General features: G+C 36.4%; 1 protein-coding gene and 2 non-coding genes across 3 annotated transcripts; 2 read left to right on the forward strand and 1 right to left on the reverse strand.

Annotated features, from left to right (window-relative positions):
• Nucleotides 1-260: 260 nt before the first annotated feature.
• Nucleotides 261-2,625, reverse strand: LOC122009846. The gene is made up of 5 exons (XM_042566150.1): nt 2,493-2,625; nt 1,920-2,444; nt 1,637-1,773; nt 826-857; nt 261-447 (listed from the first exon to the last, which is right to left on the reverse strand). The coding sequence occupies exons 1-5, from the start codon at nt 2,623-2,625 to the stop codon at nt 261-263; spliced, it is 1,014 nt and encodes a 337-aa protein (XP_042422084.1).
• A 4,175-nt stretch (nt 2,626-6,800) lies between these two features.
• Nucleotides 6,801-6,997, forward strand: LOC122013036. Its single transcript, XR_006120421.1, has one exon. It is a non-coding gene; the product is annotated as a U2 spliceosomal RNA (small nuclear RNA).
• Nucleotides 6,998-21,942: 14,945 nt separating this feature from the next.
• LOC122013043 lies at nt 21,943-22,139 on the forward strand. Its single transcript, XR_006120427.1, has one exon. It is a non-coding gene; the product is annotated as a U2 spliceosomal RNA (small nuclear RNA).
• Nucleotides 22,140-27,758: the final 5,619 nt, after the last annotated feature.

Here is a 27,758-nt window from a genome sequence, read left to right on the forward strand (position 1 = left end):
TAGTTGTCAAAAGCGCAAAGCGCAAAAAAGCGCTCAAGGGTCTTGGGGCTTAAAGCGTGAAGCGCAAGGCGCAGCGCAGGGTGAAGCGCAAGGAGAAGCGTGGACTTTATGGAAAAAAACGTAATAAATAAAAGGCTATTATATCTATTAAAAAACTTTCAAAATGTTTTTGAAAATCCAAATAGCCATAAACAAAATATTCTTTGATGAAGTTGTAGATTACTGAAAATTAAGTCTTTGAAAATATGATACATGAAATATCAAATATCAAAATAATCAGTTTTTTCATCTTCATTGTCCAAATCTATGTCACCAGCTCCATCACATGATTTGTATCCATCAGTATTTTCTTCTTCAGTTTCATCATCAAGATTAATTTCTTCTTCATTTACAAGACTAGTTTGAGCTGAAGACTGTTTTCTTTTTGCTAATGCAGATGAGGATGCCCTTTTGAAGAAGATACATTTCGAGATCGAAAGCCATATGCACTTTCACCAACACCAAATGCTCGTGGTACATCACTCCAACGCAAATCTTCACCTTGAAAGACAAAATCATAATCATTGTCTTTATCACTATCATCCAATTTTCCCAACAACTATTCATTACTATCATCTATCTCTGATAAAGTAATAGGATCAATCTTATTTCGCATGTCATATCTTCGCCTCAAAGCTCTATTGTACTTGATATATATCAAATCATTCAATCGTTATTGAAACAACCTATTTCTTTTCTTAAATGTATGTACAAAACAAAATTAAAAAGTAAAAGGTTAAGTTCATAATATAAATTTTAATATGTATTAAAAAAAATCCAACTTACATGTTCAAAAACACTCCAATTGCGTTCACAGCCTGAAGAAGAGCATGTGAGTTTTAAAATCTTCATTGCAAATGTTTTTAATTCAGACGTTGATGCACCATAAGAAGACCACCAATCAGCTTGAAAAAAAAATATATAAATTATAAGATTAACTTTATTACCATCCAATATTGATATTACATAATATATTATTTATAAATTTACCTGATGATTTTAAAGTTCTTTGTCGGATAGCCATTGGTAAACCAAAAAGTCCTGCTTTCTTGTATTTTTCCAATTGATTCGTGATCTTATATTGCAAATCCTCACCTCTCACTAATCTAGATATGCACTTGTGCAAACCCACCATCACTTTTGTATTATTTTCTATATCAAGATTTGAGTAAAAACACTATGGAATCAAGAAATATTCGGCTGTGTGCAAAGGTCAATTGAGTTGAATGTTCCATCTTTTGTAAATGAATGAAAAAATGCTACGATATTTTTCTTCATTATTGTTAAATGACGCAGTGATAGCTTTTTTGGCCCTGTCCATTGACTCATAAATATAACTCATAGGAGACCTTTTTTCACTGTCTACCAGTCATAATACTTTCACCAATGGGCCACCAACCTTTAATGCAAAAATCATATTTTTTCAAAAAGAAGGCATTAATATCACTTTTGCTCCACGTTTTCCTGCAGTCTCCTTAGACAATCGACTATTTGCCCACTTTTCATATATAAACATCTTTCTCAGATTTACTTGTTGTACATGAAACCGCTTTAAAGTCAAAAAAGCGATTGCGAAACATGTCTTTGCGATTCTTACCATGCCTCTCTGCCCAGTAAAAACTCTCACCATGCTCAATACTTGTGGTCTGTTGTACATATAACCATTAACCATCAACCCTCGTTCATGCAATTTTTTGAGATGAGGAATTTTGAATATATCCTCGAGCAACAAATCTAAACAATGAGTTGCACCGGGAGTCCAGTACAAGTGTGGAAATAAGTTTTCCAAAAGATGACATGAAAAAATAAATAAATTTAGTAAAAAATATTAAAAATATAATTCAATTATAATTGAAAGTAACAAAAATTTAAAATATTACCTGCACTGACATTGTAGCTTGCATTATCTATTACAATCTGAACCACATTTTTTTCTCCAATGCGATACACATATTTAGAAAGTAACTCAAACATCTTGTCCGCTGTGTGAGAATAGCCTGAAGCATTAACTGATTCGACAAATACACTTCCTTTGGGACCATTCATCAAAAAATTTATAAGAGTCCTACCCTTTTTATCGGTCCATCCATCTGCCATGATTGTGCACCCAAACTTATCATGATCTTCTTCATGGGATTTGAGAAGCGAGTTTGTATTTGGCAACTCCTTCGTCAAATACTTAACCCTCACTTCATGATATGATGGAGGTTTCATCACCGATCCAAATTGTCCAATAGCTTCAATACAAGGCTCAAAAGAAACATATTTAACAACATTGAAGGGAATTCTAGGATCATACATCCATCTTGCAAATTTCTCAACTGCAATATCTCTTAACTTCTTTTTATTTTCATCAAATTGTCCTTTATTTTTTGCACATCTTTGTTTGACAATTTCATCGATATCTTTCATAAATTAAAGGTTAATAGGTCCAGTTTGTTTACACTTTTTACCTTGGACCGTAGGATGATTGCTTGAATCAGATATTGGTCGTTTCCCTTTCACTTTACTTTGATGATCATCTTCTTCATGTTCTTCCAAATCTTCCAAATTATCAAGATCATCAGAATGAGAAATTTCATCCATTTGATTCTTCGAATTACTCTTTTTTTGCCTGAACCCTCTAATTTCTTCTTTAAAATACTCGGGATATTTCGGACAAGCTTTTATATCTCTATTGCCCCAACTAAATGTAGCTTGTGTCGATAAATTCCACCATTTGATATTTTACCATAGAAAATACAACATACAACATTTGGATTTTTAGGATCCCAACATGTTGCATAATTTCAAGTTGATGGAGTTGTTGTATTTGACATGGTTAAAAATCAATAGTGCTAAAAATGAAATCAATAATAATCAATCAATAAATTAAATAAAAAAATAGGAAAAAAATTAATTATAGAATATAAATATGATTTATATGAATTAAAAAAATTTATTAGATTTTTAAATTTTAAATTTATTTTTTATATATTTAAAATTTTAAATCAAATTAATACAATTTATCAATTTTTTTTACTTTAAATATATTTTTTATGTATTTAAATTTTAAATCTGATTTACTGATTTATTTGAATTAATAATCCTTTTTATTTTAAATAAATTTTGTATATATTTAAATCTGATTTATATAAATTAATTAGATTTTTATATTTAAAATATATTTTTTATATATTTAAATCTAATTAGTAAAATCTATCAAATTTTTATATTTTAATTTTAAAACTGATTTACTAATTTATTTGAATTAATATTTTTGTTTAATTTTTAAATATATTTTGTATATATTTAAATTAATTAATAAACTTTATTAGATTTTTATATTTTGAAGGGGAGCCTTGGCGCAACGGTAAAATTGTTGCTATGTGACCAAAATGTCACGGGTTCAAATTCTGGAAACAGTCTCTTGTAAAAAACAAGGGTAAGACTGCGTACAATGCATCCTTTCCCGGGACCTCGCATGACGGGAGCTTCGTGCACCGGACTGTTTTTTTAATTAGATTTTTATATTTTAAATATATTTTTTAAGTAATAAAAATTATTAGATTTTTTTAATATAAATATAATTTTATATATTTTATTGGGATAATTTAATTAGACTTTATAAAACATATTCGAAATATCCCATTTAAGTGAGGAGTTCTTTACTTTAATTAAATGCCTAAAAAAATGTTGCTGATACAGGGCTCACACGCGTATCAGTTAAAAGTACATGAATTAAAATGGTGGGTTGTGCTAACAGTTACTTGAATTATGTAGCCGTGACAGTGACACCTGTCATCATTAGTAAAGACAGTTATGTATGATGGTTACTTGAATTCTGTAACCATTGTTGTAATGCATTTTGTTTATATGAATCTTGAGTGGTTCAAGGCATGGACATTTAGAAGTGATGAGCTTTCTTGTGTGTAAGCCATTTGCAGATTTTTCCTTATATTGTAAACTATCGTGTTAGTGCAAGGTTGGGCAGTGTAGCCCGTTAATTGTGTGTTGCTTTTGTTTCTGCCTAGGCATGCTTGGCTCTTGCTAGTTATATTCCTTGAAAACATAATGAAGCACAAGACATCAAAAATTGGCTTGGAGTTCGAGTGTACTTGCACAAGCATGGGAAATCTGCAATAATCCCTAGCGTTGCAGAACCCTGTGACAGCTGGTATCAAAGACAAGTTGTGGTTGTTGTCGTTGACGTTGCAGACATACATTCATGGCAAAAGATTCTAGCAATTCGTTTTCAAGTATTAATGTGGTGTGTGATCGCATTCTGGAACTTGATATGATATTGCGACGTGTGGAAGGATTATTCGGTGCTCCCTCGGGGTGCCCAATAGAATCGCTGTGGCAACAAGTTGAGGACTTGTTGTGTTCTGTTGAAGCAATGTTGGTTCTATTGCAAAACTAACAGAATTTGTGGAAAGGTGGACAATTTCTTTGGGGGAAGATTTCAAATCCAAGGTGGGAAGATTCGAGCTTTAGATGAATTTGTTGAAGAAGGCGGTCGGGGTTGGGGTCGACTATGAATGTCTCTTCTTCTTCATCAAAATTCAAAGTCCTTGAACCGAAGGTGTTGGGGTTCAATCAAAGTCCCACATTGGAAATATTTGGTAAAGATCATCGGGTTAAAAGGATGCATGATATCTCCATTGACATGAGGCCTTTTGGGGAGAGTCCAAGAGCAAAGCCATAAGGGTCTAAGCCCAAAGTAGACAATATCATACTATTGTGGAGATATGTGGACATCCTTTGGGCCTAACAAATGGAATGAAAATATCATTCATCCTTTTAACCCCATGATCCTTTCCAAATCTTTCCAATGTGGGATTTTGATTAAACCCCAACAATCCTCCCCCTCAAACGAAGGACCACAATTACTCCCATGGTCCGGGCCTTCCCGAGAGCATTCGGTCACCTTGACCTGCTTCGGGCCTCCCCGCGAGCATTCGGTCACCTTGACCTGCTTCGGGCCTCACTGCGAGCATCCAGTCACCCTGACCTACTCGCCTCCCCGTGAGCATGAGGGGTGGCCTTGAACGAAGTTGAGGGTGGAGATATGTGGATATCCTTTGGCCCTAACAAATGGTATCAGAGTCATGGTCCGGACCAAATGTCATGTGGGGTGACCTTGAACGAAGTTGAGGGTGGGCTTGGAGCAGGTCAGGATGACTGGATGATTGCGGGGAGGCTTGGAGCAGGTCAGGATGACCATATGCTCGCGGAGAGGCGAGTAGGTCAGGGTGACCGGATGTTCGTAATGAGGCCCGAAGCAAGTCAAGGTGACCGAATGCTCATGGGGAGGCCCAGACATTGGGCCAAACAGAAGGCATTCTCAAGAACCCGTAGTGCAAGGAACTCAAAAATTTCTTGTGGGATATGGAGACTTATTTTATGCTACCAAAGTTCCTAATGCAAAAAAAGTGCTCATTGATAACCCACAATCGTGACGCAAGAAAATGGTATCAAATATCTCGTAGAATCTACCCTTAACTAGCATAGTGAAAGGTAATCCAAGGCCATCTCCCAAAGACCTCGCAAAAGTGTTATAACTCTTAAATCGAATCCTTATACATGATTCTATGGGGTTTCCATTTAGTTAAGGAAATTGAACCAAAAGCAGCATTAATCGGCAAACAAAGCCAAATGAAAAAGAATAACAGGAACTCAAATCTAGATGAGCAGTGATTGGATCCACTCAATAATAAGCTTACAAAACAAATTCAAATCTATACTCAGAGATTCAACAAGCACTTAGTAAAAAAGAAAGGAAGAAGCATATCTAAGAATTCAGATAATGTAGATCTCAAAATTAAACAGCTACATTAAATTAAAGAAAGTAAAAATGTTGCTGATACAGGGCTCACGCACGTAGATCTCAAAGGAAAAAAAATATTAAATAAAAGAGTACTCTTATACTATTAGCCAGGATCTTGATATGAATTAAAATGGCCGGTTGTGCAAACAGTTAAAAGTAAATAAATAAGAACTAGAATGCCATCTTGTTATGCCGATGTTGTTGTCAAATATCCAATAAGTTCACCTTTACATTGCTAGATTAATTGTAGTAGAACAGAATCTGTAACACGATCCTCTTATGTCCCTTTTATTAGTCCATGCAAAATTTGCACGAAACCTTACTAATTATTTCCAATCACTAGTAGCATATATATAAATAGTTCTGCAAAAAGGAAAGTAAATACCTCATTTTAGTCCCTAAGGAACACGGACTCTCCAGTAGCTACCGCCAAGACAAGGATGCCTCGAGAGCCGCTAGGTTGTCTCATTGATGCCGCCGGTAGCAGATGAAATAACGGAACCCAATGAACTCGCAGGACTGGCACTGGAAGAGAGGCGGCGGCGGATGACGAGCCAAGCGAATCAGGGAATTACACCGAAAGGTGTCTTCGTCAGAGAAAGGGAAGACTACCATCTTCAAGGCAGGTAATGGGGAGAGTTGCAGAGTCAAGCTATGCGCGGCTAGGGAAAAGAAGAAGAAACCCTAACTTTGTTGTTTTTTTTTTAAGAAGCAAAAATCACGCAGCTTGCTTTCCCGATTTCGTAGAGTGGCAGTGAGAGCGTCTTTGTTTCTTCGAGATGTGAGACTCTTCGTTTCTCGCGGCCATCAAGCCATAGCTAAGCAGACGTCTGCTCGTCTGCAGTGATTCTAGATGTGAACGATAGCATGACTTTAGTCCCACATTGAAAGTTTTCTCTACGTACATTGAGAAAGAGAAGATAAAAGAAAGTGATGTGCACCACAAAAACTCATACCTTTCTCGGCCTTTTGGCTAAGATCAAGTGTAGTATCTGTTCTTATCAGTTTAATATCTGATACGTGGACCATTGGTTCACTATGATATTAAATTAATTTTTGATTGGGGAGAGCCCATAACAATAGCTTGCTATTGGGGTTCTTACGCGTCGCCTATATGTTGCACTATTGTATAGGCCTGGCGCACCCTAACAAACTAGTTTAAATATTAAATTAATTTTTGTTAATCAAATCATTAGTTGAATTTTTAACTAGGTTTTTCATTATATGTTGTTTGTCATAATATATAATTAATAATTTAGATTTTTTTAATAATTAACTTTAGCAAAATTTAAAATTAAATTATGTTAATATTTATTTATTTTTACATTCAAAATTGTTTTAAAAGTTATTAGTAATTTTTTATTATATAAATAATATGTATTCTTTAATTTTATATTTTAGGATTGAGTGGAAAAGCTTTTATACATATTTTTGGATATTTTTTTGTCTAAGATAAAATATTATATTTAATTTTATTGTTACATTATACTACTGTATTAGCCTGACACACTAAATCTAATTTATAAATCTATATGCTACTAATTTATACTTATTCATATATTATACTTTAGAAATAATATGTACCGCGTGATGACTAAATTAATTTTCTTTAATTATTTGAACATTGAAATTATATCTATGCATGTTGAAAGTCAAGGTTATATTACCCAGAGTGCGATAGATAGAGATTGTTAGTTGTTAATATCTTTAAATTTATTGCTATGAAAGTTTAAGATACCATGTTAATTTATTCAAATAAAAATGAGACTTTTTGACATAATTTTATATTTTAAATTAAATGGTGGTTTGAGCAACAAAATAATGAACTAAGTGATTCAATTTTACCATTTTGTTTACCGGTCACACGATTGCTAAGAATGGAGGTCAGGTTTTGTACTATTTCTTTGAATGGAAATCAATTTTTATACAATGTCTTGGTTTTTTTTTTTACTCAGACATCTCAATCTGCACGGATAGATGTCTAATCTAGTATAATTCGAATATATGTCATGTGAATAAATGATTATGTAAAGGAAGTCGTGATTTAAAGTGGTCTCTGTATATAGTTTCTAGTTAATTAGAGGAGAATAGATTTATTATAACGAAACATAATCAAATTTCAACAGATATGAGGGTGACAAATTGCTTACAATGGGAGAGATCAAATTTAAATAGGCACATGCCGAGGAGAAAAAAATTCTTCTAACTCCTAGCAACTTAGCGGTTGACTATAAACTAACAAAGTAATTTATATTTATTCACATAACCTAAGAATAGATAATAAAAAAATACCTACCTACAATGAATATACTCACTTTTTTACGCAATCACCACTAAAATAGATGAATTGACTATTTTATCATACTATGCATGAATAGTCGTACAAACTCTCTCAAATTACTTATCATAATCATTTTGTTAATCTAGTTTTTCTCGTTGAATTTAATGTATAAGTTGAACATGACTTTGTTTTTACGAAAATGAAATGGTTTGGTACATGAAATAATCATTAGTACCATTTTACTTAAATATCTATACCAGCGTACAAACCTGACTGGAGGCACCTCCAGCTTGGAGGCGCCTCCAACCAGGTTGAAGGCGCCTTCAGCCAGGCTGGAGGCGCCTTCAGCCAGGCTGGAGGCGCCTTCAGCCTGATTGGAGGCGCCTTCAACCAGTCAAAGTGACCGTTCTGCGCGGATAAAGTTTTATCCGCTGACTCCCATGGAGGCGCCTTGGACCCTTGTTGGAGACGTCTTGGAGCCTCGGGATAGAATTTCCAGGACCTATATAAAGGCCCTGGAGCTAGGAATTCAACAACAACTCAAGCATTTAATCTGTAGTGTTTCCTAACAATAGTTCTATGCTTTTGAAAGTGTAAAAGGCTTCTCCGCCTTCAGCAAAGGAGAGTTTCTTTTAGTGCGCTTTTACTGCCCTGGATTAACAACTTCCTTGGTTGTAACCAGGTTAATTCCTGAGTCTCTTTTTATTGATTTATTATTTTGTTAACTATTGCACTAACTGAGTTGGAAAGCCGAGGAGGGTATAATTTGTTTTTGTCTTCAGCAATTCACCCCCCTCTTGCCGGTCTCCGCTGCACCAACAGATCCCAATAGGCATTTGGAAGAATTTCATATTGTTTGTTCCACAATGAAACCTCATGGAGTTTCAGAGGAGGTGGTTAAGCTCAGGGCCTTTCCATTTTCTCTGGTTGATATTACTAAAGATTGGTTCTATTATCTCCCTTCAGGTACGGCCACTAGTTGGAATGACATGCGAAGAATGATTAATTTTTCCCTGCCTCTAGAACAAATGAAAAACATCAGTGGAATCCAACAAGTTAATGGTGAGATACTCTATGAGTATTGGGAGAGGTTCAAAAGGTTATGTGCTAATTGTCCACAACACCAAATAAGTGAACAGTCGCTTATTCAATATTTCTATGAGGGGTTGTTGAATATGGATAGAAGTTTGATTGATGCTGCTAGTGGTGGTGCATTGGTTAACAAGACTCTTATAGAAGCTAAGTAATTAATTGAAACCATGGTTGAAAATTATCAACAATTTGGTACAAATCATGTAGTAGTAGCAAGGTGGGTTCATGAGGCTCAAATAGTTTCTGCCGATCAGGATCAGGCGGTGAGCAGAATGGAGGAGATGTTGTCTAAGATGGAATTAGTCACAAGGCAGTTAACATCACACCAACAACAACTGTCTTCTACAGAATTAGTTCAAGCAATGAGAGCTTGTGGTATTTGCTCTAGTACTCTTCATTTATCTGATACTTGTCCAGCCTTACTACCTGAGGATGTGTCTTGGATGCATGAACAATCATTAGCCACAGTGAATACATTTCCTGGCAGACCTCATTATCAACAAAATCAGCAACAAAGGAGATATGATCCCTTATCCTCTACTTATAATCCTGGATGGAGAGGCCATCCAAACTTGAGGTATGGCAATCCAATGGTAGCTCAACAACCAAATAGTCAGCCATATCAGAGCTTCTATCAGAGAGCTCCTGGTTTTTATCAAAATTCTGTTCCAAACAGATTCCAGTAGCAAGGAGGTTTCTAGCAATCTTATCAGCAACCTCATAATTCTCAACAGAATTTTCAACAGTCATCAAGATAACTTTTACTTACTAACCAACCAGAATCATCAAGTCAAGACTTGAAGGAACTTTTGCAACAGATGTTATTAGGTCGGCAGCAAACTCAAGCTGCATTACAGAATTTAGGACAGCAGCTCAGCCAGTTAGCTTCAAATTCTAGACAATCCATTCTGGGCAGTTACAAACATCAAGCTCTAGTCAGTTACTTTCTCAAGTGATACCAAAACCAAGGGGTAATGTGAGTGCTAATAACCCTCAGGAGTGGTTGGTCCACTACTGAACCAAAAGAAAAAAATCTGGACGGAAAAGCACGGATTGTTGACCCAGCTCAGCAGCTTTAGTTTGGAACTATACCAAGTGAGCTCTTGCCTTCCAATAAGCCATCAAGTTCACAAGACTTAGTGCCCTTTTCAAAACCAACCTTGAGTGTCTCTACCATTCCCTCATAGAGTAGTACAACCTAAGAAGGATACAAGTCTAGAGAAGGCTAGGGAATTCCAAGAGCTAATGAATATTTTCAGTAAAGTAGAAGTTAACATACCTCTGCTACAAGTGATTAAGAATATTCCTAAATATGCTAAAATTTTGAAGGATTTATGTGTTCAAAAGAGGAAGTTGAAAGGTAATGAATTGGTGAGCATGGGTAAGAATGTTTCTGCTTTATTTCAACCTATGCCACAGAAGTGCTAAGATCCTGGAGTGTTCACTATACCATGTGTGATTGGTGAAAGTAATTTTGGAGATGCCATGCTTTATTTGGGGGCATCCATCAATGTAATGCCCAAATCTATTTTTCAAGCCCTTAGGATTGGACCAATACAACCAACAAAAATAGTAATTCAGCTTGCTAACAGAAGTTTCGCTCATCCTATGGGAGTGTTGGAAGATGTGTTGGTCAGGGTGAGAGATTTAATCTTTCCAGCTGACTTTTATGTTTTAGATATGGAGGGAGATACTCTATCTAGTCAAGTGCCAATAATCCTTGGGAGGACATTTTTAAAAACTGCTAGGACTAAAATTGATGTCCATGCAGGGACCTTTTCAATGGAATTTGGGGACACTAAAGTCCAATTTAATGCTCATGATACTATGAAGTATCCAACAGAAAATTATTCCATACTTAGCATTGAAGTTTTTGGTGAACTAGAAGTGGGTTCAGATATTGTTCTGCTTGATGTTGGTGATTTTCTTAAATATTAAGATTATGGTTTGGGTGATGGTCTAGATCCTATTCTGAAAGCTGATGTTGATCCAGAATTTGCACCAGCAACTGAGAATTCTGTTCCATCAATTGATGAGGATCCAAATTCTTTCTAGCAGTACAATTTTATCGAGCAACAAATTCTGTTCCGGAATCTGTTCCGAAGCAGCTCTGTTCATTGGAGGAGAGTTCTACACAAATGTTGTCTTCAATCTTGAAGCCACCAAAGCTGGAATTAAAAGTTCTTCCTGATCATTTGAAGTATGCTTGTCTGAGAGAGATAGAACAACTACCAGTTATCATTGCCAATGGACTTGAACTTGATCAAGAGAATAAGCAATTAGAGATTTTGAGACGCCATCAGCAAGCTATTGGCTGGACTGTAGCAGACATAGATGGGATTGACTCTTCCATTTGTATGTATATAATTCTATTGGAGGATGGAACTAGACCAATGAGGCAACCACAAAGAAGACTCAATCCCCTTATACTTGACGTGGTCAAGAAAGAAGTGGTGAAGTTGCTGCAAGCTGGAATTATTTATCCCATTTCAGATAACATGTGGGTAAGTCCAGTTCAGGTGGTACTTAAGAAGTCTGGAGTGACTGTAGTGGCAAATGAAGCGAATGAGTTGATCGCTATAAGAGTGTAAAATAGTTGGAGAGTTTGCATTGATTACTGAGGACTCGATCATTCAACAAAAAAAGACCATTTTCCTTTGTCATTTATTGATCAGATGCTAGAAAGGCTGGAAGGGAAGACACACTATTATTTTTTGGATGATCATTCCAGTTATTTTTAGATTTGTATAGCATTAGAGGATCAGGATAAGACTACCTTTACATTCCAATTCGAGACCTTTGTTTATAAGAGGATGTCGTTTGGACTTTGCAATGCTCTAGGTACATTCCAGAGATGAATGGTGAGTATCTTCACTAATCTTTTAGAGCATTGTATGGAGGTATTTATGGATGATTTTATTGTCTATGGTTCTTCATTTGATACATGTTTGGATAGTCTTTTTCTTGTTTTGAAAAGATGTGTAGAGAAGAATTTGGTTTTGAATTTTGAGAAGTATCAATTCATGGTTGAGCATGGTATAGTGTTAGGACATATCATTTCTAGGAGAGTTATTGAGGTGGATCCAGCTAAAATTAGTTCTATTATTGCTTTATCTCATCCCACATGCATGTGGGGCGTTTGATCTTTTCTTGGACATGTAGGATTTTACAGGAGGTTCATTAGAGATTTTAGTACCATTGATCTACCATTGTCATTGTTGTTACAAAAGGATGTGGAGTTTGTTTTTGATGAAAAATGCAAAGTTGCCTTTGATAGACTCAGGGAGGCTCTCACCTCTGCCACTGTTATGTGTGCTCCTGATTGGATATTTCCTTTTGTGTTTATGTGTGATGCTTCAGATTTTGCAGGTGTAGTAGTTTTGACTCAGAGGTAGGTGGAGCACCCTATGCCTCGAGGACATTAGACTTTTCCCAAAGCAACTACATCATGACAGAAAAAGAGCTTTTAGCTATTGTGTTTGCTTTAGACAAGTTTCGATCCTATCTTCTTTGTTCTCATGTGATTATTTTTTCTGACCAAGTAGCCCTCAAGTTTCTCCTTAATAAGCCAAATGCAAAGCTTAGGTTGATTCGATGGATGCTTCTGCTTCAAGAATTTGATATTGAGATACGAGATAGGAGTGAGAGGGAGAACTTGGTGGTAGATCATGTCACGCCCCGGAGGAGTCCCTGTCCGAAGAAATTTCGGCAACATATCCCCTGTACGGCGGACAATCTGAAACTTTACTACATCATCATATACCTCAGCCACATGCGGCTGGAATAAATAACAATAATAAACAAACCACAACATATAGACATCCACACAGTTTAATAAGCAATGATAATAAGACTCAAAATCCACCCTACTCAACTACACCGATAAAACTCAAAACCGATATCCTACTCCACTACACTCATAAAACATAAATCCGACGATCAAATCAACTTACCTCTTCTGCCGTCTAGGCAGGCATATAGTAAAACAAATCCAATTAAAAACCCATCGACAAGTACAATCCATACAAGCTCCAAGTATCAAAACAAAACCAGTCCAAACATAGTCTAGTACATAAAACCAAAATATAAATAAACATCCTCGTGGCTGCAGGGGACTAGCAACTGGAACTCTCTCCTGACAGCATCAACCTGAAAATAGTAAATATCCATGGGGTGAGTCAACTCCTCAGCGGGTAACAACTGATATACATAGTAGAGAAATAACATCTAGCACTAATCATGCGTACAGTCTCCTGATATAAGAAAGATAAAATGCAACTGTAGTAAACAGGAGAAAATTGTACTAAACAGGACCTGATACAAGGATAAACAGTCCGAGAGGTATAAAAAATCCTGTATGCATGTCAAGCATGGCCATCCAACCAAAATGCAGCAAATAAATGCAGCAAACACAATCACAAGAAATAAATGCATCAATGCGTATGATGCCAATGATGCGTCCTGGTCACCTCTGACACCAGTCAACCATCTCACACACAATAGCGAGACAGAGTGGGTAGGGCTGTGACAACCGTGCACTCTGTCGTCATTGCTCCTGATGAGTGACCCAGTGGACGGGATGTTGTTGGAGTACACCTATCCTCCTACCCCAAATCATAAATGGGGGAGCACAATGCTCTCATCTCCCGGTACACGATGACGGGTAGGAATCTCTGTCGGCCACCACGCTGCGTCACACTACCCATGAGCGGACCAACGGAGCCAAACAAAGTCCCTGCTGCAACACTCTGCCTGAATCGACCACTAACCCATGAGTGGTGGTGTGGCACGCAAAGGAAAACTAGGGCTCGGCTCGGCCCTTGGTTGAAGGTTTGCACCGGCGACCGTGAGTCGGAACTAGGGCAGAGGGAAGATGGTTGCCGACGCTAGGGTTTCCTTGGCCAAGGGCTTGTACGCGGGAAAGGGCGGCGTCGGCGCTGGGTCGGCACTGCTTCGTGCGGTGTCGGCTGTGGCGGCGGCTCGGGAAGGAAATGGAGGAAGAGAAAAAAGAGGAAACCGCTCGGCGGTTAGGGCTCGGAGGAGGGCGTCGGGCGCGCGGGGAGAGGAGGAGAAGTCGGGCACGGGTTCGGCGTCGAGGGAAGGAAACAACGGGGAAAAAGAAAAACAAGGAAAAGAAAATAGAAAAAGAAAAAATAAATCAAAATTTTCCTCGCTTAAATGGGTCGCCTAAACAGGTTTTTTTCCCGGCCCCCGTTTTTATCCCCGTTAACTCATTCGTACGAGCTCCGAAAAATTCCCGAAAAATTTTCAAAAATTCCGGAAAATTCCCTTATTAATTTTCGCCTATTTTCAATATTTTACAAATCATTTGAGCAGGATTAAGGGTGAGGTAGATCTTGCACCGATTGTTGATTCATTTCCTGATGAGCATCTCTTTCAGCTTCAAGGTAAGGTGCTATGGTATGCACACGTTGTTAACTACTTGGTAGCTAATGTTTTTCCTACACACTTCTCTAGATTTCAATGTGATTAATTAAAGAGTGATGCAAAGTATTTTGTGTGGGATGATCCTTATCTTTGGAAATTTGGTAGTGACCAAGTAGTGAGGAGGTGTGTATCTGATGATGAGTTCTAATCTATACTTTTCTTTTTTGTCATTCACTTGCATGTGAAGGAAATTTTGGTCCTCAATGTACAACTAGGAAAGTTTTAGGTTTGGGACTATATTGGCCTACCTTGTTTAGGGATGCTTTTGAGTTTCATAAGGCTTGTTAGCATTGCCAAAAGATCGGGAATATAGGACGTAAGCATGAAATGCCTCAACAATCTATTTTATTTTGTGAGATCTTTGATGTGTGGGGTATTGATTTTATAGGTCCTTTTCCCATTTCATTTGGTTTTGCTTATATATTATTAGCTGTCGATTATATATCAAAATGGGTGAAGGTTATTTCTACCAGGACTGATGATTCTTTTATGGTTGTAAGCTTTGTCAGGTCTCATCTATTTTGCAGGTTTGACTTCCCTAGGGCCATCATTAGTGATCAAGCTAAGAATCCCATTTTTGAAATAAGCACACGAAGGCACTCATGAGTAACTATGGTGTAGTTCACAGGGTATCTACTCCTTATCATCCACAAACAAATGGTCAAGCTGAGGTGTCTAATAGGGAGATTAAACAAATTCTTGAAAAAACGGTGAATCCGAATAGGAAAGATTAGAGTATGAGGCTTGATGATGCTTTATGGGCTTATAGGACAACTTACAAGGCTCTTATTGGGATGCCACTTTTCCAAATTGATTTTGGAAAAGCTTGCCACTTACCAGTGGAGGTGGAGCATAGAGCATATTGGGCCGTGAAGTCTTGTAACATGAATTTGAAGGATGCCGGGTGTGAAAGGAAGTTACAATTGCAAGAGCTTGAGGAGCTTACATTGGATGCCTATGAAAGTTCTCAGATTTATAAGGGAAAGCTAAAGTTTTTCATGACAAGCAGATTTTGAGGAAGGATTTTTGTGTAGGGGATAAGGTTCTCTTGTTTAATTCTAGACATAAATTGATCAAAAGTAAGTTGAAGTCAAGGTGGGACGGTCCTTTTTGTGTTACTAATGTTTTTCCTTATGGTGTGGTGGAGTTGCAGGAATCTGCTACAGGAAGAGCTTTTAAGGTTAATGGACATCGTCTCAAGGTGTTTCATGAAGGTGTTGAAGAAGCGTCCAAGGAGAAGTTGAGCTTTGAAGAGGCTATCTACCCAACTTGAGGAAAAGGGGAGTGTCTTCTCTTTTTCTTTTCTTTTAATAAATTCTTATTTCCTTTTTGCAACTATTATTTGAATTTCAGCAGTTTAGTTGTTTTGGGTTTTCATTTCATGGGCAATAATGGTTGTTTCTTTGAGTAGTATTGATGATGTGTTCAGATTTGTAAAGGGTTTTAGATATGTTCCATCAATACTAGAATCTTTTGGCATGATTGGTTAAGTAACTTCATGTGTTCAGTTGGCAAGGTGGTGGATTTTAACTTGAATAGTTGAGTTCATTTAATACTCAGTAAGGACTATTTCAGAACATTTGTTTACCCCCTGTTGTGTGACATGCACTTTTAGCATGGAACTCTAGAATTTACCTTGCTTTTATTTGAAATTACAATTGACAAACATTAGGCATGAGAATGATGAAGGATTTTCTATTCTTTGGACTTCTTTTCACAAATCTTTCTTAATTGATCTTCTTTCTTTTCTTGTGCTAATTTCATTGGTTTGCTGGGAATGACTTGATGAGTTCCTTTGTTTGAGACGAACAACATTCTAAGTGTGGGGGAGGTGCAAATCATTTGTTACAGTGGAGTTTAGATTTTTGTTGATGAAATTGGAATTAGTTCTTTCTGGATTTCAGATGTTAAGAGTTTAATATAAATTTACATTGATTTCGAGACATTGTTTGAAGTGATGGAATCTGCATGTTATAGGCTGGGTTTAGTTTAGTATTGAGACTGAAAAATGTAGAAGTTTACAGTAGGGAATGTAATTTTCTGTGCATGCCTAAACTGGGAATCTGCATGTTCTGTGCCAATTTTCAGTGCCAGTTTTCTGAGCTGTTTTTGATTTTCAATTTTGAATTGATGTCTTTAAGATGCTGAGTGCTAGATGATGTAATTTTGTGTGATAGAATTGTTCACTTGATGGGTTGAAGTTTTGTAAGAGAATGAGCTTCGGTACTAAAGAAATTGGAGATAGAGTTCTGAACAGTGATCTTTATTTCTGAAAAGCTAGTTGAGTGGTTGCTTCATTAAGATTTGAGCTGGATTCTGTTTCACTGCAGTGATTTGAAGGGTTCAACAGTGGATTTGAGTGTTGGCCAAGGGAGACTATTAGAATAAGATTGTCATCAGTAGAGTTGGATTCAGAAAAAAAACAGCAGCAGCCAAAAATAAAAAATAAAATGAAACTTGATCAAGTATCTTGAATACAATAGTTGGGTTCGATGGTAAAGATTACTCAGATTTTTGTTGGATTCAGCTTGACAATTTTCGGAATTACAATTTTGTGCAATCAACTTAAGCAATGTTTTACATACTGGAGTGAGAAGAATGAGAATTGATGAAGTTGAAGGATCAGGGAAACTTTAGAACATTCACTACTTTTTGAGCTGGAATTTCTGCACAGTTAAGTTTAGAGTTGCACCTAGTTACAATTTCCAGCTAGCAACTTTCAGTTACTGATTTGAGGAAGCAGAACTGTAAACAGTAAGAACTTAAGCAAGTTTATTGTTGGAGAGTCTGATCATTACAGTTCAGAATGACAGTTCGAAAAAACATCAGAGCTGAGAAGTTTGTAACCTTTGGCTCAGTTTATGGAATAAGTAATAGAAGCTAAGGTTTTGGTTCTGAGATATAAGCTGAATTGTTGGTGAGAGTTAGAAGACTAGGTATGGGAGAATCAAATTCAGGAATAACAGAAATGATTGGTTCAAGTCTTGTTAGCTAAATGAATGAGAGCTTAGAGCATGCAAAATATTCAGATTATGAACTCTTCTTCTGGGCAGAATAGATATATAAAAAAAAACTGAAAAATGAAAACAGAACAAGAAGTTTGTGCCAGTTTAAGCCACTGTGCAGTTTCATGGGTTGGAGTTTTTGGTTAAAAAAAAAAGAAAAAAAATTATTACAATTTGAAGTTTATTCATCCAATCATTGAGGCAAATTGAATTTTACTGAGTTTGTACAGTTCGAGGTTAGCATTTGTCAGGAAAATGAATTCTGGGATTGTGATGAGTGGATTACTAGAAGATCCAAAAACAGTGTGTCATTCATGAAGAATTTGATTTTTAACAGAATTCTTAAGTGCAAGAACTACATATGGACTAGGAAGTGTTAACTGACAAGGAAATAACATGTTCAGCTATAGGAGTGATACAAAGGACAAGAAGATAACTCATCAAGTGTAGTTTTTAGCATTACCATTCCTCATTTGAATTTCTTGATTCTTACCATTGTTTGCCTTCAATTCAATCACTCTTTGTCTTCAATTAAAATTCTTGGAAATCTTTTTGACTTATGTCATGCTATGCCAAAGTGGTGGAGGATTAGGAAATAGGCAAACATATGGTAGTGAAGTGTTATACTGGCATTGAGAGGAACTCCATTCCAACATATAATTAGAAGAGTGAAAGGGGTTAATCCCCAATAAGTGAGGATGAGTTGTTCTTGGTTACTTGAGTTGTTGAAACTACCTTGCTAGTTGAATTGTGAAGGGTATGGATCTAAAGAATGTTTTGAATAATTTGATGGACATAAATAATTGCATTTTACACTTCTTAATACATTGTTAGTGGTGCTTGAAGGGATGGCAATTGTTTTGCCTAGGTCGGTCAAAAGCAAGTGTGGGAAATTTGATAGTAGTCATTTTGGCTTGATATTTTAGTTCTATTTTGGGGGATTCTGCCTACTTATTGAGCTCAAAGTGTATCCTTAACCTTGATAAATGATTAATTCACCAAAATAGGTTTTGATGAATTTTTGTGATAATTGTGGGGTTATTTGCTAAATATTCTTTGATTGATTTTTGTAGGTGATGAAGGAGGAGGAATCTGAGACGTTGATCAGATTTGGAATTAGCGATGCAACTCAGGTGCATTACATCCATTCAGATCGAATATGGATCATTGACCTCCGTTGGATGGGAGCTAGGAGAGGCTATAAAATATTGTAGATGAAGAACAATAGAGGACTTCGGGGGCGGTGGATTCAATTTGTCCTCTTTGTCTTCTAGATGACGAACATCCTCCGTCGAATCTCCGATCATGTCTAAGATTTGAGAGTGCTTCTTGCTGTGCATTCATTGTTCTGATACTGCAGAGTGATCACGCCGAATCAGAGCTCATCTTAGCAATCTCGTTATTCTGTGAGATCTAGATTACTTTGCTAGGATCTGACAGTGCTTGGGGTATTCCCAACTCACCTGAGTCCATTTCTTCTCTTCATTTCATTTCTGAATTCTGTTGTCTTCTATTTCAAGTATACTTTTAAGATTTGTAGCCGTTTAATTTTGAGATCTACATTGTCTGAGTTAGCTGAATTCTTAGATCTGCTTCTTCTTTTCGTTTTTACTGAGTGCTTGTTGAATCTTGAAGTATAGATCTGAATTTGTTTTGTAAGTTTGTTGTTGAGTGGATCCAATCAGTGCTCATCTAGATTTGAGTTCCTGTTATTCTTTTTCATTTGGTTTTGTTTGCCGATTAATGCTGCTTTTGGTTCAATTTCCTTAACTAAATGGAAACCCCATAGAAGCATGTATAAGGATTCAATTTAAGAGTTATAACACTTTTGCAAGGTCTTTGGGAGATGACCGTGGATTACCTTTCACTATGCTAGTTAAGGGTAGATTCTACGAGATATTTGATACCATTTTCTTGCGACACGATTGTGGGTTATCAATGGGAACCTTTTTTGCATCAAGAACTTTGGTAGCATAAAATAAGTCTCCATATCCCACAAGAGATTGTTGAGTTCCTTAGCACTACGGGTTCCTGAGAATGCCTTCGGTTCAAAGACTTTGAATTTTGATGAAGAAGAAGAGGCATTCATAGTCGACCCCAACCCCGACCGCCTTCTTCAACAAATTCATCTCAAGCTCGAATCCTCCCACCTTGGATTTGAAATCTTCCCCCAAAAAAGTTGTCCACCTTTTCACGAATTACGTTAGTTCTGCAACAGAACCAACATTGCTTTCAATAGAACACAACAAGCCCTCAACTTGTTGCCACAACGATTCTGTTGGGCACCTCGAGGGAGCACCGAGTAATCCTTCCACACGTCGCAATCTCATTTCAAGTTCCAGAATGCGATCACACACCGCATTGATACTTGAAAACGAATTGCTAGAATCTTTTGCCATGAATGTATGTCTGCAACGTCAACGACAACAACCACAACTTGTCTCTGATACCAACTGTCATAGAGTCATGCAACGCAACGGATTATTGCAAATTTCCCACGCTTGTGCAAGTACACTCGCACGCCAATCCAATTTTTGATGTCTTGTGCTTGATTATGTTTTCAAGGAATATAACTAGCAAGAACCACGCATGCATAGGCAGAAACAAAAGCAACACACAATTAACGGGGTACACTGCCCAACCTTGCACTAACACGATAGTTTACAATACAAGGAAAAATCTGCAAATAGCTTACACACAAGAAGGCTCATCACTTCTAAATGTCCATGCCTTGTACAACTCATGGCTCATATAAACGAAATGCATTACAACAACAACTACAGAATTCAAGTAACCGTCATACATAACTGCCTTCGCTAATGATGATAGGTGTCACCGCCACGGCTACAGAATTCAAGTAACCGCCATACATAACTGCCTTCACTAATGCTGACAAGTGTCACCGCCACATGCATGTAGTAGGATGTCTGAATGCCACTTGTCTTGGATATCTTGTTCATTTTTTTTTATACCAGGTATTCAAATGTTCGCAAAGTAAATTTGAAAATGCTCACGTTTATCAATGTTCTTAGATTAATCATCATCCTATTAGAGGAAGAATACCCCGCAATATGCCGTAGTTGGGATTCAAACTTGAAGTGTTTGATTAGCCGCTAGAGTGCTCGACCACCAAAGCCCTGAGGCAGTAATTAATTATCTTGTTCATCAAATAGCATAAAGTGACCGTAGGCTGTAGATATCAAAGCGTCAGAGGCAACACTATCACCAAAAAATACACCCAAACTGTCTAAAAAATGCAACTACTACACACAGATTTATTCCCGCTGTTAAGCAATTCATAGATTCTCCTTCCCCATTAATTATCAAAAAGAACTAAGTTTCTGACTACAGAGACATGCTTTCTAATTAATTTTATTCACACGAATTAAAACACTAGGAAGTAGGAATGGAGTTTGCATACATCTTGGTAAAAGAAAGAAAAGCAAACAGACAAGGAAAAGTCTGACACTTTGTAACAAATGTGATTGGAAGAACCACCTTTAAATTTTGGGGAAATAACTTCAAAAGCAGTTCATCCAGAGATCTTGGTCCGCCGGCAGCAGATGATGGAGTAGTGGATTGTGTCACGTAACAGTGCGCCAGCAGAAATTTAAAAGCAGCTGTCAAATTTCAAAAGCATGCATCAACTTATAGATAATTAAAATTTTCGTAATTCCAGATACTATAATATCCCAACCGAAACTAGGATGAGAACCATACTCTAAGGAACCATACCTCATTTTAGTCCCTAAGGAACACGGACTCTCCAGTAGCTACCGCCAAGACAAGGATGCCTCGAGAGCCGCTAGGTTGTCTCATTGATGCCGCCGGTAGCTGATGAAATAACGGAACCCAATGAACTCGCAGGACTGGCACTGGAAGAGAGGCGGCGGCGGATGACGAGCCAAGCGAATCAGGGAATTACACCGAAAGGTGTCTTCGTCAGAGAAAGGGAAGACTACCATCTTCAAGGCAGGTAATGGGGAGAGTTGCAGAGTCAAGCTATGCGCGGCTAGGGAAAAGAAGAAGAAACCCTAACTTTGTTGTTTTTTTTAAGAAGCAAAAATCACGCAGCTTGCTTTCCCGATTTCGTAGAGTGGCAGTGAGAGCGTCTTTCTTCGAGATGTGAGACTCTTCGTTTCTCGCGGCCATCAAGCCATAGCTAAGTAGACGTCTGCAGTGATTCGAGATGTTAACAATAGCCTGACTTTAGTCCCACATTGAAAGAAAGAGATGATAAAAGAAAGTGATGTGCACCACAACAACTCATACCTTTCTCGTTCTTTTGGCTAAGATCAAGTGTAGTATCTGTTCTTATCAGTTTAATATCTGATACGTGGACTATTGGTTAACTATGATATTAAATTAATTTTTGATTGGGGAGGGCTCATAACAATAGCTTGCTATTGGGGTTCTTACGCGTCGCCTATATATTGCACTATTGTATAGGCCTGGCACCCTACCAAATTGTTTTAAATATTAAATTTTATTATTCAAATCAATAGTTGAACTTTTGCTAAGTTCGTCAATATATTTTGTTTATCATAATATTTAATTAATAATTTAACTTTAGCAAAATTTAAAATTTAATTATTTTAATATATATTTATTTTTACAATCAAAATTATTTTAAAAGTTATTAATATTTTTTTATTATATAAATAATATGTATTTTTTAATTTTATATTTTAGTATTGAGTGGAAAAGCTTTTATACATATTTTTGGATATTTTTTTGTCTAAGATAAACTGCTATATTTATTTTTATTGTTACATTATACTACTGCATTAGCCTGACACACTAAATCTATATGCTACTAATTTATACTTATTCATATATTATATTATAGAAATAATATGTATGCATGATGACTAAATTAATTTTCTTTAATTATTTGAACATTGAAATTATATCTCTGCATGTTGGAAGTCAAGTTATATTATATATAGCCATATGAGAGTGCGATAGATAGAGATCGTTAGTTGTTAATATCTTTAAATTTATTGCTATGAAAGGTTAAGATACCATGTTAATTTATTCAAATAAAAATGAGACTTTTTGACATAATTTTAAATTTTAAACTAAATGGTGGTTTGAGCAACAAAATAATGAACTAAGTGATTCAGTTTTACCATTTTGTTTACCGGTCACACGATTGATAAGAATGGAGGTCAGGTTTTGTACTATTTCTTTGAATGGAGATCAATTTTAGTATAATGTCTTGGTTTTTTTTTACTCAGGCATCTCAATCAGCACGGATAGACGTCTAATCTAGTATAATCGAATATATGTCATGTGAATAAATGATTGTGTAAAGGAAGTCGAGTGATTCAAAGTGGTTTCTGTATATAGTTTCTAGTTAATTAGAGGAGAATAGATTTATTATAATGAAACATAATCAAATTTCAACAGATATGAGGGTGACAGATTGCTTACAATGGAAGAGATCAAATTTAAATAGGCACATGTCCGGGAGAAAAAATTCTTCTAACTCCTAGCAACTTAGCGGTCGACTATAAACTAACAAAGTAATTTATATTTATTCACATAACCTAAGAATAGATAATTAAAAAAATACCTACCTACAATGAATATACTCACTTTTTAACGCAATCACCACTAAAATAGATGAATTGACTATTTTATCATACTATGCATGAATAGTCGTACAAACTCTCTCAAATTACTTATCATAATCATTTTGTTAATCTAGTTTTTCTCGTTGAATTTAATGTATATGTTGAACATGACTTTGTTTTTACCAAAATGAAATGGTTTGGTACATGAAATAATCATTAGTACCATTTTACTTAAATATCTATGTCAGCGTTCTAAATATAAAATTTATCTTAAATTTTATAGACATTTTTTTTACATTAATTACCTTATTTATTCCTTAAATTTATATTTTATGAATAGTACTTTTAATTTCTAAATTTAGGGAATTAAATTCATTCCCTAAACATTAAAATATCATTTAATTTGAAAAAAATAAAGGAAATAAATTGGGTAATGAAAAAGAAATATTATATTACGAGAGAGAAAAATAATAAAATAATAGAAGAGAGATAAAAAATAATAATAAAAATAAAGATCATGAAAATTTTAAAGTAGTTAACATAATATGTAGTGAAAAATAATTATCTAAATTTAACAAAATAGATGGTTTATCCGAAACTTTAAGGATATTATAGAAAAATTGATGTATATGTTCTTAATACCGCGTGAAATAGATAATACTGTCAATAATGTCATGTAAGCAAATTGTCCTACTTAACTAAAATCTAAATTACAATTAGTTGTCCCGGAGCTACAGTTGTTGGATCGGGGGGGGTTGGTTGAATCAAGAGGGCGTGTCGGGTCACCAAGGATGACTCCCGGCTACACTCGGTCGTCGACTTCTGACGACTCCTGGCTACCGCTCGGTGGTCGATTTCCAGCTACTTCCGACTCTAGGCTATGTTTGGTTTCCGATTCCCAGCTACTCCAAGTTGCGTTCGTTGGCCAACTCCCAACTTCGGGTTACTCCATGCTACCGATTATTGACTCTCGACTCTCGACTCATGCTTCAGCTCCCTCAAACTAAACTAAAGCAGTCTCGTCTATTAAGAACTAGAGTAAAGAAGTGTTACACTATTCCTTGAAATAATCTGTATGCGTGATGACTAATTTTCTTTAATTATTTGAACGTGGAAATTATATATGTAGAAAGTTGCATGTTGGAAGTCAAGGTTATATAATATATACCGATGTGAGAGTCCGATAGAGATTGTTAGTTGTTAATATCTTTAAATTTAATGCTATGAAAGTTTAAGATACCTCGTTAATTTATTCAAATAAAAATGGGACTTTTTGACATTATTTTAAATTTTAAAGTAAATGATGGTTTTAGCAACAAAATAACGAACTAAGTGGCTCAGTTTTACCATTTTGTTTACCGGTCACACGATTGCTAAGAATGGAGGTCATGTTTTGTACAATTTCTATGAATGAAGATCAATTTTTGTAAAATGACTTGTTTTTTTTAATCAGACATCTCAATCAGCACGGATAGACGTCTAATCTAGTATAATTCGAACATATGTCATGTGAATAAATAAATGTGCGGAGGAGGTCGAGTATTAAATGTGGTCTCCATATACAATATCCAATTAATTATAGGATGATAGATTTATTATAATGAGATATGAGAGTGACAGATTTATTACAATGAGACAGAAATCAAATCTCGATGGACACATGTCCTGGAGAAAAAATTTCTCCAAATCCTAGTCACTTGACGGTCAGCTAAAAACTAACCAGGTGAGGTAGCAAATGAAGCAGAGAGGAACAAAGAGTGGTGGATTCAATTCATTCTCTTCATCTTCTAGCGAGCGATCATCCTTCATCGAAGCTCCGATCATACCCAGGATTTGAGACTACTTCCTACTATGCATTCTTTGTTTTAATATTGCTGATTGATCCCATCGGATCAGAGCTCATCTGATCAATCTTCGTTATTCTATAAGATCTAGATTACTTTGCTAGGATCTATGAGTGTTTGGAGGTATTCCCAGCTCACCTGAGTCCATTCTTCTCTTCATTTCATTTCTAAATTCTGTTATGTTGTTCTATTTCCAGTATAGTTTTAAGATCTGTAGCTGTTTAATTTTGAGATCTACATTGTCTGAGTTAGCTGAATTCTTAGATTTGCTTCTTCCTTTCGTTTTCACTGCGTGCTTGTTGAATCTCTGAGTATAGCTCTGAATTTGTTTTTGAGTATATCCAGTCACTGCTCATCTGGATTTGAGTTCTTGTTATTCTTTTTCATTTGGTTTTGTTCGCCGATTAATACTTCTTTTGGTTCAATTTCCTTAACTAAACAGAAACTCCATAGAAGCATGTATAAGGATTTGATTTAACAGTTATAACACTTTTGCAAGGTCTTTGGGAGGTGAACTTGGGTTACCTTTCACTATGCTAGTTAAGGGTAGATTCTAAGATATATTTGATTCCATTTTCTTGCGACACGATTGTAGGTTATCAAATTTGGAGTCATTGCAGGAGACCTTTAAGTTGGTTCCAGCTCTTAGATTGATAACTGTTGCATTGTTGTTACTTTGTTTGTGTTTCTTGATAGTCGATGTGTAAGTGCAGTTTATGACTAGAAGCTCCACGAATTCTAGTAGTAAATTGATTCCTTTTGATTCAAAGATTGAAAGAACTTGTGCACACCGCAGGGCTAAAAGGGAATTGTCATCCATCCTTATTTCTGATAATAGTTCTGAAATTTTGAGTTCTGGGAGAATAATGACACGAAATAGCAATCGAACACCGAGGGATTTGGCATCATCTGATGGTTCAAACCAACCTCTATGCATCCAGTATCTAGAATTGGAGGTGGTGTTTGAGCTTAGATAAGGGATTATTCATTTGCTTCCTAAGTTTAATGGACTTGTGGGTGAAGATCCCGATAGGCCTTTGGAAGAGTTTCATATGGTTTGTTCCACAATGAAATCTCATGGAGTTTCAGAGGAGGTGGTTAAGCTCAGGGCCTTTCCATTTTCTTTGGTTGATATTGCTAAAGATTGGTTCTGTAATCTCCCTTCAGGTACGATCACTAGTTGGAATGATATTCGAAGAATGTTTAATTTTTCCTTGCCTCTAGAACAAATGCAATCAGAAAAAGCATCAGTGGAATCCAACAAGTTAATGGTGAGATACTCTATGAGCATTGGGAGAGGTTCAAAAGGTTATGTACTAGTTGTCCACAACACCAAATAAGTGAACAGTCGCTTATTCAATATTTCTATGAGGGGTTGTTGAATATGGATAGAAGTTTGATTGATGCTGCTAGTGGTGGTGCATTGGTTAAAGAGACTCTTATAGAAGCTAAGTAATTAATTGAAACCATGGTTGAAAATTATCAACAATTTGGTACAAATCATGTAGTAGCAAGGGGGGTTCATGAGGCTCAAATAGTTTCTCCCGATCAGGATCGGGCGGTGAGCAGAATGGAGGAGATGTTGTCTAAGATGGACTTAGTCACAAGGCAGTTAACATCACACCAACAACAACAGTCTTCTACAGAATTAGTTCAAGCAATGAGAGCTTGTGGTATTTGCTCTAGTACTCTTCATTTATCTGATACTTGTCCGGCCTTACAACCTGAGGATGTGTCTTGGATGCATGAACAATCATTAGCCACAGTGAATACATTTCCTGGCAGACCTCATTATCAACAAAATCAACAACAAAGGAGATATGATCCCTTATCCTCTACTTATAATCCTGGATGGAGAGGTTATCCAAACTTCAGGTATGGTAATCCAATGGCAGCTCAACAACCAAATAGTCAGCCATATCAGAGCTTCTTTCAGAGAGCTCCTGGTTTTTATCAAAATTCTGTTCCAAACAGATTCCAGCAGCAGGGAGGTTTCTAGCAATCTTATCAGCAACCTCAGAATTCTCAACAGAATTTTCAACAGTCATCAAGATAACTTTTACTTACTCACCAACCAGAATCATCAAGCCAAGACTTGAAGGAACTTTTGCAACAGATGGTATTAGGTCAGCAACAAACTCAAGCTGCATTACAGAATTTAGGACAGCAGCTCAGCCAGTCAGCTTCAAATTCTAGACAATCCAATTCTGGGCAATTACAAACATCAAGCTTTAGTCAGTTACCTTCTCAAGTGATACCAAAACCAAGGGGTAATGTGAGTGCTAATAACCCTTAGGAGTGGTTGGTCCCCTACTGAACCAAAAGAAAAAATTCTGGCCAGAAAAGTAGGGATTGTTGACCCAGCTCGGCAGCTTTAGTTCGGAACTATACCAAGTGAGCTCTTGCCTTCCAGTAAGCCATCAAGTTCACAAGACTTAGTGCCCTTTTCAAAACCAACCTTGAGTGTGTCTCTACCATTCCCTTAGAGAGTAGTACGACCAAAGAAGGATACAAGTGTTGGATCCCGTGGTAGTTTTGATGTGATCAACCAAGTTGGTTAGGTCCTGCTGTGTTTGATCACTATGTCTGAGTGTGCAGGAGCTTAGGAACACAGGAAGTCGAGCGGAAGACGCAGCTAGCGAGAAGGACGGCACGGGAAGG

Source organism: Zingiber officinale, chromosome 8A (genome assembly GCF_018446385.1).
Source record: "Zingiber officinale cultivar Zhangliang chromosome 8A, Zo_v1.1, whole genome shotgun sequence".
NCBI classification, from domain to species: domain Eukaryota; kingdom Viridiplantae; phylum Streptophyta; class Magnoliopsida; order Zingiberales; family Zingiberaceae; genus Zingiber; species Zingiber officinale.

Excerpts from the sequence above, each read along its gene's own strand:
- LOC122009846 (XM_042566150.1), bottom strand. The coding sequence starts at position 2,625 with ATGGATGAAATTTCTCATTCTGATGATCTTGATAATTTGGAAGATTTG. Across the intron at positions 1,774-1,919 it reads AAGCTACAATGTCAGTGCAG|ATTTGTTGCTCGAGGATATA; the intron begins GTAATATTTTAA and ends CTCATTGTTTAG. Across the intron at positions 448-825 it reads ATTGGAGTGTTTTTGAACAT|GGCATCCTCATCTGCATTAG; the intron begins GTAAGTTGGATT and ends CTTCTTCAAAAG.